General features: G+C 39.0%; 1 protein-coding gene across 1 annotated transcript in view; it reads left to right on the top strand.

Moving 5' to 3' along the window:
* The first annotated feature begins 8375 nt into the window (after nt 1–8375).
* The window catches only part of LOC137619653 (tropomyosin-2-like), a 6466-nt gene continuing 3930 nt past the window's right edge, over nt 8376–10911 (top strand). Inside the window, exon 1 of the mRNA XM_068349883.1 lies at nt 8376–8396. Coding sequence (XP_068205984.1) covers nt 8376–8396 — 21 coding nt within the window. The remainder of the gene's footprint in view (nt 8397–10911) is intronic.

Below are 10911 nucleotides of genomic sequence, written 5' to 3'. Positions count from 1 at the left end.
CTCCTAGAAAATAGAAGATAGATATTTCATGAGTTCTTCACTGATCACTCTTGGGAGACATGCTATTCATTGGTAGGCTCATTCAAGGAAACCAAGAGTATCTTAGAGGTCATAAGTTTTAAAAGTGGAATAAGACATAGAATTCCACCATTATGTACCTCTTATTTAAGTTAATCTCATCTGGTAGTCATCATACTTCAATCATTAAAGCCATTGACTTCCCGACCTTTAATTAAAAAGCAGAAAATGTTTACCCCTCTTCCAAATCCCCTTCTTATGTGATGCCCAGTTGCCCTGATAGATGGAGCAATTGGAGGAGAATTAACCATATGCATAGTTGTTATTTATAACCATTACTTCATATACACTGCCTTGCAGACAGCATATGGACTGGTCTCGCCAGTTGGAATTGATTTATTATTTGAAAATACTGATAATTTAATAGTGAAATTTTAGCAGAAGCCAGAAACCCCGTCTATTTGGCTGAATTAGTCTACAGTATATAGTTACTTTGGTGTGTAGACAAATGAGTGCGTAACAATTTCATGATTTTATAAATTTAATGTTTCAGATTACAGCCCGATTCTTCCCACTATAGGTTTAGCCTGTTTTATTTAGAGAAATGTAAATACAGGACATAGTAGACTATCATAAGAACCATAGTTTAGCGTGGTGATTGCCAGACGCTTCTTTAACAAATAATATCATGAGCACTAATAACTTCTGAGTAAAAGGTTATTGCAATGGTTTTTAAGAAAGAAAGGAGGATTTGTAATAATTAAATCAACTTGAATAATTGGGGTAATTTCTCAATTATATAGGAAGTTTGAAATTCAAATATTTCCATAGTTTAATGTAAAGAATTTAGAAGCACAGTGGTAAATTAGAAATGAAAAATTATTCATTCCAAAACCGTGTTCGTACAATTGTTCCTATGCTGATACAAAGCGGTGTCCTGTATGTAGGGTGTATTTTTTCAGCACAAAAGCTGAACAGCTGTTGGATTGTTTAACAAGCAGTTAAGCAACAGGTAAGAGCAAGGGCAATGAGCCCTGCCCCTTTACATGTCAAAGTCCCTTCACTTATGTTTTCAGTCGCATCGAGTAAGGATGTACTGATGCACCCTTAACCTCTTCACTATGATGACGTCGTTATATGTCAAAAATATACCTGGTGATACAGTGACATCGACATCCGTATACGTCATTATTATTATTATTATTATTATTATTATTATTATTATTATTATTATTATTATCATTATTATTATTATTATTATTATTATTATTATTACAAGCTAATCTACATAATTACTGTATATAAACCATGAGGAGGTTAGAATTACTCGTATATCCTACAAAAGAGTATAGCAATGGTCGTATATCACACATAGTTCACACTTGGGAAATTTAACTAAAAATCTCCTCCTCTCCCTGATAGCCCCTCCTCCTCATTTCTTCAGCCAACCAATGAAGTCTTTGGGATTCTAGCCTTTACTTATGATTATGTAAGAGCTATTTTATTCTTTTTTCTTAAAGAATAACATCACTCTCTCTGGCCAATAGCAACATTCCCTACCTGAGGCATTAATCAAACTCCCCTTGACACCCCCAGCTTAGAGACATAGGGATCTTCACATCTCACCCCACCACCAACTGAAACACTTGTGATTATAGTCTTTATTCATGTTTATGAAAGGTCTATTCTAGTGTATTTCTATGTTGGTATACATGTTCAAATCACACAAAAATTACTATGTAGCTCTTCAAACATCATCGGTTCTCTGCCTCTTACTCCTACAGGCCCCACCCACAAGTCACCACAATGTTTAACCAGTAATGCAAGCTGTTGACACGATGATATTTGTGTTTTTCTCATTTTATTCCTTTTTTTCACAACTATCGTTTCTACAAAATAATATAATCATCATGTCTTATATATTTTATATTAGTATTGTTCATTGTTTTCACGAGTAAAAGTTAGCCTACTGTCATTAAATCCATTTGTTGCCATTCTATGCAGTATTCGTCATGTTCTTACATTAATAGTTTCTATTTTCAAGCCCATGAAATACCGAAACTGGAATTATCCAGTTCTTAGTGACAGCCACACACAAGATGGAATGACAAAAGAACAAACGAACCATATGTCTAAAGAACTAAATTTTTGGGCTCGAGCCATGTCGTCCTGATGGAAGTTCCTCAAAGGCTGCTTTCTACTTAGGATATTTCTGTGAGTGATATACCAGAGAATTTTACCTAAAAAGTATCACAGGGTTCTATCCCCTGGAGCAAATATCCTAAGAGATATGCTGTATACAACAGGGACGTGTTTAAAACAAGCCACAGCTATCCTTCCCCGAATAGAGTTAACCTTGTCTCAAAGGATACGAGATAGGATTGGACACGTGGGCAAGAGAGCCCTTACAACTTCCGATCCCAGTGTGCTACTGCAAACATGTTTGCTAGTTCACCATTCCTTCTAGCAGCGCCATTTTGATGGATTTGCTTCGGAGTTTTCTGCGTGTTTTTGTTGCTTTTTGAGCGATTTTGTGATCATGGACAGTTCTGTTTCTTTCTCATCAACTTAGTTGTGTACCATTTCCTTTTGTGTTGGAGAATTGCAAGTCTCCTCCTTGGTATTTCTTCTCTGTGCATGCTTTTTTTCCCACGGCTGTCACATAACTGAAGCCAGCGCCTCATGTAACCAGACCGCTCAGAAATGCTTAGTTAATTTGTCATAGTCTTGTAAGAATGTGTTTTATAATTTCTTTTACAGTTGTGATATGATTATGGGTTATACCTTTTACTATTTTCTGCATGTTTGTATTTTATCAGTCTTGACCTAGGCTAACTCTGATCTTGGGCGTCGTCCAGGACTGGTAAACATGTACTTGTACACCCTTACCTTCGATCTCTTAATCTTACGGTTTTTGTGAGGCTGCCCATCCTCCCTTGCTACTAATAAGTCATAGCTGGGAGCTGTAGCCCTGAAGTCTTTCTGGGAGCAGTGTATAGTGTTTTACAGTTGTCCTAGGATGACGGTATTTCACTCATTTACTTAGCCTCAGTATTTGGCCAGGCGGCACGGGTTGTGGGAACTTGTTCTCTGTGTCTACATTCTGTTGATCCCTTCGTACGCAACCAACTTTATTCTAATGCTGACAGGTACAGCTCCCTTTTGTGTCAACTTACCCATTCCTAGGCTTCTTTATTTAGTTTTTGGTAGGCTGACAGCTGATTGTGAGGACTCGTTCTCTGTGCCTTCCTACTACAGACCCCTTGGAACGACATATTAGTTCTAATGCTTCAGTTAGGCCTTCCTGTCCTGTCGCCTCACTACTTTCTAAGCCTCTCTTTACACCCTCCACCCCCCCCCCTTGTTTGCCTGCTGGTCAATCTATTTGCTGTGGAGCATTGTTCCCCTCCCAGTTCAGTTCCCTGGTGACTGAAGTGTTCTTCGTTGCTATATAGATGGATGGGATAGCTTGTGAGCTATCAGGGCTGGCCCTAGGTAGGCGAGATTTTTATTCCTTACCCGGTTTAATTCTCTCTGCTGCCTTAGAGACCACTCTTAGGTGATCTAGTTGCCCCTTCCCCTTCCTAGTTAGACCATAATCCTTCACTGTCGTAGCAACTACAGTTCCTTCGTCTAGTCTACATACCCTAACATTTGAGCATCCCTCATCTGCTACATAGGCTAGGCTTGCCTGGACAGTAGTTTTCTTATGGCATTACCCTATCTAGGCCAAGGTCTAGTACCCCTTGAGGTTCTCTTCTGCTGCTTTAGTAGTGGCCTAGTCTCTGACTGCATCTTCTCATCCTGGGCTATGTATCTCTTGCTGCGGAGTCTTGACTCCTTTGCCTGGTCGATAGTGTCCTGGCAGAAGTATTACCTTCTGGCCAGACATCCAGTCCTGTTGGCTTGAGTTCTAGCATTGGATGTGAATAGGCTAGGGAGAACAACCCCTCCCTTCTGCCTCCTTAGCTGCAGCCTTAGGCATGTCATCTACAACCTTTTTCCTCTTTCATATCTGAGGAACATTCTCCTCTGAAGTTGGTCGATTGGATTCTGGATGGTTGTCAGGATCTCCCTTGAATTTCCAATTCTTGGCATCCTGGCTGTCTTGTACTGTGGCAGGATGTCACAGGAACAACCCCACACCCTTGAATCACTCTAACTGACAAATGTCTCCTCAACACAAACTTTCCCCTTACGTTATCAGCAGCGGGACTCTTGGACAGAAAGAACATAAAAACAAAACATAACCTTAAAACTATTTTTCCTAATTCTAATACATTCGAAAAAAAACCCAACCCAACTTTACATTATTGCATAAAATAAATACCCACAACCTATCAAAACAAGAGCTATATTTGGACACTGGCACCACCTCATCACACTCTAGACCGAGATATCTAAACCACAGTCACAGCTCTCTTGACTCTTATTATTATTATTATTATTATTATTATTATTATTATTATTACTTGCTAAGCTACAACCCTAGTTGGAAAAGCAGGATGCTATGAGCCCAGGAGCTCCAACACAGAAAATAGCCCAGTGAGGAAAGGAAACAAAGAAAAATTAAATATTTTAATAAGTGCAACAACACTGAAATAAATATCTCCTATATAAGCTTTTGTGGAGAATTTTTATGTTCTGAGTGGGAACTTAGTCCGGGAAAGTCTCCCTAATGGTCGTTACTCAAAGATCAACAGGGGAGTTTAATGAGCACTTACTCTCTAGCACAAACACCCTGTTAATGACTTTACTACCACAGTTCACTAACCATCACTCTTATATACAAAAGGGGGAAATTTTACTGTCCAGAGGCCGGAGAACTCCACGCGTGAACATAAGGTAATTCATGGCCTACTCTAGCTTTGTCAGGTCTATAGTCATCTCACTCTTAGGCTCTGTTCCGACTCCGTCCCAGCTACCCCAGCGAGATGCTGGACAGGTATTTTACGTTAATGTAATTAGACAAAATCAAAAATGGGAGCAGTGATATAAAGTAGTTTAAAAGTTTAAAGATAAGGATCTTTACCTTCGATGCAAATATATTAATACAAAGTTCCTCGCTGTTACCACCTATAGACTTACTTAGATTTACTCTTCAAATATTGGGTATTCTGTCCCGTGATCAACACACTGAAATAAATGAGGGAGCAAAAATACTAAGGAGGTTTAATTAACCTAATAGATTTATTTCAACGGACATCTTAACAACACAAAAATATCATAAAAAAAATTCAAATTAAAAGCTATACAAAATAATGAAAAATGGTTTATTAGACACGTGGTCTGCAATAATGAGTAATCAAAATTGGGTCGGACACGTGACCCATGTGACCCAGAGACTGTGGTTGTCTCAAACCAGAAATTAATATTCAAGAAAAATATATACACACCATCCCACTGCACACAGTCCGAATATGTAATTAGCCAGTTTCCCTATCAAGTTAAAATTAGTCTAAGCTAAACTAAAAAATGGGGGAATAACTATGGCCATTGATGTAGTACCTGCACTCCTTTGAAGATTAGTCCTATGCCCGTGATGGCTGTTGACCTGGTTGCACTTTGCACTCTTTACTGGGCCACCCCAAGAATCCTCGTTTGTGGCAATAGGTTCCCAGGTTCCACTCCTTCACTGTCTCCAGCCGGTAGCCACAGGACTCCTTGGTGAGTCACGTTTTGGGAGAGGGGGTGAGCCATAGGTGCACAGGTTAACTGACCAGGCAGGTCAGTCGGCCAGGGCGGCTTCTAAACGAATGAGGCGACACTAAGGTCAAGGTAGATCAACTGGCTTCACCTTTCCAGACAGGTGAGGAGCATGATGCGCGCGGTAATCCATTGGGGGTGCCATATCGGGACTTCAGGACAGGGCAATGTATTGTTGCAAGGAGTGCAGAGGAGGCAGGATTTTGTACTAAATACTTTAGAGAAATCTTGCTGCTCTAAGGGAGTTTATATATACAATAATCCTACCTATTCTGGCTTGCTAAAAATTAATAGTTAAAATGAGAATTAGCAATGGGCTGGTGCGATGGGCATACATCTTAAAATTAACAAACCTTAATTGGTATTGAGAAATAAAAGATGCATTAATTCAGCAGTATTGAAATTTATATCAAAATTCATTTTAGGAATTTAATCTCGACCCATGTAGTTAAGGAAAGAACCAACATACGCCGGGGTTACTAAGGCCCTTTGTTGTGTGCATATCTACGCTGTGACGTCACGAGCATGGCGTGCGCCACTGTTAACAAGTTTTAGTTTAGAATAGTCTTCCCAATGTTTCGTTAAAGAAAACTTTATGTAAGAGAGAACGTTTAAGGGGTAGCTAAAGTACCAGTAGAAGAGAGTTAAAAATACGATTGAAAGACGAAGAGTGAAGAAAATTCTTCACACCCTGGGGATAAAGGGGAGAAAAAACGGAGAGGGGTTAGTTCCGGCAAATGTGATTCAACTACTTGTTAGTATGAGCGAGATAAACTTACTGGATTAATGAAGAGTGAAGTTGTTCTTCACATCAACGTCTGTTTAAAGTTAACAAAACGCTGTTAGCGATAATTAAAATCAATTGAATTAAAGTTAAGCATGAACGTAAATTTGGGGAAAATTGAACCCGCAGGCAATGCTTCACGGAAGCGTTAAGTCATGTAAATGATCAGCGTTAACTTTAAACGTACTGTAAGGACACCGCTCCCTTCGTCGTCCAGAAAATCAACAAACTGTTTATTTATTTGAATTCTCCTTTCGCCACACCGTGGTTTCCCATGTATATGTATTCCGCTCTATCAGAGCTACATTTTGACATATGTATTATTTCATTACATGTTTCTGTTAACTCATAATTCGTATATTTGTAAGTGTAAGAAAACACATATATTTTGGCGGGCAATTCAATCTGAGTTGGCGCCAGCGCCATCTTACCTTTCCGTCCGCACCTTGTAATATACTCCCATGCACATTTGAATAAAGTATCAGTTGATCTTGGTGACGGTTGTCTCACTGTCCTTACAGTACGATGCAATGGTAATTAGATTATTAAAAACACTCAATTCTTCCCACCCTAGGGGTAAGGATAGAGCAAGCTAAACGTGAGCCAATATCGGTCAAGTTCAGCAACAAGTCCGGCCAATGACAAATTAAAAATTATGGGGGTGAATCCCCATCCCGGTCTGACACCCAAGGTTTTACATGAAATGATTTTACATATAAAGTGACTGGTGTGATGAAAGCTTTGAATTCGTCGAGTGACACAAGGAGAAAAGTTACCTTATTCTCGGCGTTAAAATTTGAAAAATCATCTGACTCTAGCTTGAATGACAAAATGAGACAAACTAGGTCCATGGGGAAACGTTGGAAAGGGGACCATTAAAAGTAAAAGCTATATTCAGCACGAAGTGAAGGATGTCAGGGGGATTATAGCAATAACGTGACAAAGCATCAAGGCAAAAATTAAATTTACGCTTGGAGGTTAAAGCAAGGGATTGGCTGAAAAAATGCTGCTGCATGACTTGGCAAAAATAATGAATGCTTAAAGTTGCGCCATATATAACAGAATGAAAATAATGAATGACGTTCAATGTACCGTTATCCTTAAGCAAAGTTATTTGTAAACAGGCTCTAAGCTCCGGTGCTAGGTCTACATGTGTGACCTTCGCTAAATCCACCGTCAGTCCAAAAGGTTCCTTTTTGACTGCTAAAGTCTCAACCTTGTGATCAGGCGGCTCGTTCTGAGAGCGGATTTCAGAATTTGACGTGGATATTTTAGCGTCAACACAGGTTGGAGCGAAAGTTACGGGCTTAAGAATAGGACAACCAGGCAATGTGAGCACTGGTCCATGGGATGGTACAGTTTTAATGATTGAATGTACCGGTACAGGCCTCTGCTGGCCATCATGCACACGGCAAGTATTTGCGCTGCCAATAGGGGGGTCCATGGTGAGACAATGAATGGTTTCTCCTCCGGGACGAACTGTCACCGACGGTAAAGACAAAGGGGGTTGAGGGGGACTAAACGCTTGTGGCTTAAGGTTTGGAGATGAGGACGGAGCACGTGGGACTGACACAAAATTACTAATCGTATGCCGTGTTGGCAACATAGTATTAAAATTTGAAGATTTTACAGGTTGGGGAATTGATACAAAATTATGAGCATTGTGCCTGACTGCTGAGACATTAGAAGTTTCAATTAGGGGAATGTTAATGGCATTTACTGAAGGTGTCGCCCTTGAAGAGGAACAAGACTGATTAGGTTTCATAGTTAAATTGGAATGAGCCATGAGGCTATTAAAGGCAATTTCAACTTTACTCGAGTAGGCAGCAAGCACGGGATAATTTAATTTAACAATGGGATGGTCGTAATGACGTCTCCAAAAACTTTTGTAATTGCAAAGCTCGTCTCTTACGTTACTAATTTCAGTTTTAAATGATTTACGGCTTCAGGTCCCATGCTGGGAAAATCTACAGAAGCAAGAGCATGAAGTGCTAGGTCTGCGTCCTCACAAACAAAGTTATTGCCTCTGAAAACATTGTTAAATGAGCAGCTGTTTCTCCAAAGAAAATGTGTTTACGAAGGATATAAAATGACTATGAAGTGGTAATAACAATACAGAGAATTCGAGATTTTCAAATAATTGATATCAAAGCCACAAATAGGCCTAAATGTTCAAAACTTCCTCTAAATGAATCATTAATGAATAAAAATTATACCTATAAATTAATGAAAAGTAATTAATTAGACACGAGTTAATCGATATAGTTTTAAACACTCAACTAATTACTTAATGGCAGTAATACAAGAGAACTGTTTAATAATGACTTAATTATATCAATGTACTTGTAATTTTAATCGGAAATTCTCCGTAAAAAAATATACGGTTCTCAGCCGTATTTCGGTAAAATACAGGCGAGTGTAATTTTTTACCCTAGTTTGTAATTATCTTTTACGGGTTAATAACTGTAATATCACTCCCTTACGTCAACGCATCCGTTTTTAAAACTGTAAATACCAGGCAACATTTAAACCAGGATTTTTTACCGATTTTTCTTTACTGCAAATTTCAAGCAGTGTATATTACGCTTGTAAAAAAAAAAGAAAGGCATCAGTAATTTAAATTACATCATTATAACTTATCAGGAATGATTATTTTTATTACATCGTTAATACGTAACAACTTTAACAAATAAGTAATTATAAATAAAAAATACTTAATATATAAAACAAATACACAGGTGATAGACAGATCAGTTCGACGTATTGATAAATTGAATAAATCAGTAATCGAAAGCAAAATTACTTCAGTAATACATAAATGAAGTACACGGTTAATGTCTAGGAGAGGGCCGCATGAAGATATCACTGATATTCAATTTATTTTTATTAGAATATGTAGGAATGTATGTATATAATGGTATACCAGTGAGATAATTTAGTGAAAATCAATAATAGTCGAAATATCGACGATCAAACTCACGCTACTCTTGTCTTCCTCCCAGATTTTTCTAAGTCTGTTGTTATTGTTGACTGTGTCTTATTTTTGCTCAAATGAGCCCTGTAACCACTATAATCCGCAGACAAACTAGTCCACTATGACGTCTTCACGTTTGGCCAATCACAGTGCGACAATACATTTTCTTTCCCAATGACGTCTTCACGTTTGGCTAATCACAGTGCGACAATACATTTTCTTACCCATCACAGTGCGACAATACATTTTCTTACCCAGCCATTTTATTTCGTTCCTAGACATCGAGGTCGTAGCAAGCACGTCATCTGATATTGCACAAGAAGTTGAAATTCCATCTTCTTGTCCTGACTGTTTCCTAAGTTACAATGAATTTGTTATTACTTATTCGGGGTTATATTGAAAAACTAGTGGATTTGTGCCAGAGACACAATTTGATTTTACAAAATAAAAATTGTCCTGCATGTCAGGGAACCTTCGCAACGGCTTCACGTTTTCCTCAAAGCAGCAGCACATCTTTATCAACCAACAGGTTAAGGTAAGCTTCATTAATTTATGGAGTATATTATAATGGTGATAGTATAACGATGTATACAGCAGTACCATCACTTTGGATTTGGTTTGATGGATGTGTTAGGTAGTGTCCTTAAGGGGGGGATCGCAGGGGGGGCGGAGCCCCCCCGGTAGGGTTACAGGGCTATTAGGCTAGGTTAGGTGGGTGGATTAGGTTCGGTGGTGCCCTGAAAATCACTGTGGCCTTAAGGGGGGGGTCGCAAGGGGGGCGAAGCCCCACCCCCCGGTAGGCCTAGGTAGGGGTACAGGCCCCCAGGGTAGGTTAGTTGGTTGTATTAGGTTCGGTAGTGCCCCGAAAAATCACTTTTCTCATCCTCCCCACCCAAAGACCCCGCTTCCCACTGGGGTCCCCCATAATTGTAGTAGTAGGTTTATGCTTACATTTTGTGTGTAAGAGTTAAGTCTTAGTTTCTTTTTTATTAATTTCCTCATGTTTTCTATGCACTGTGCAACAATAATCTGGTTGTTTTTTGCCGTTTTTCGTCGTTAATACTTGAAAAACGGGTGCGGCCTTCTCCTAGACATTTACCTAAATGAGCACAGAGCGCAATGAGATTTTACAATTGAAAAAAGCTAAACAAAATAAATAAATTCAACCCTAACCAACATTATTCGTGGATAAAAAAAAAAAAAAAAAAAAAAATTCGTGGGCCAATTGGAACAACCACCAACTCGCCTGTCAGTCACACCTTAATGACAGATAGATACTCAACCCCGTGTCTACCCGGCGACTACCCTCTTTCCTGTAATATGTATCAAACGCTAAATACAAAATTCATTTCATGGCCTGACTATCTCAAATGGCTAACGATGTTTCACTGACCTCACACGGGCATGTAATCGAAGCAATCCTTTCTGA

Source organism: Palaemon carinicauda, chromosome 2, assembly GCF_036898095.1.
Source record: "Palaemon carinicauda isolate YSFRI2023 chromosome 2, ASM3689809v2, whole genome shotgun sequence".
Classification (NCBI taxonomy): domain Eukaryota; kingdom Metazoa; phylum Arthropoda; class Malacostraca; order Decapoda; family Palaemonidae; genus Palaemon; species Palaemon carinicauda.
The sequence above is the reverse complement of the archived record's forward strand: the minus strand, read 5'-3'. Positions and strand labels throughout refer to the sequence as shown.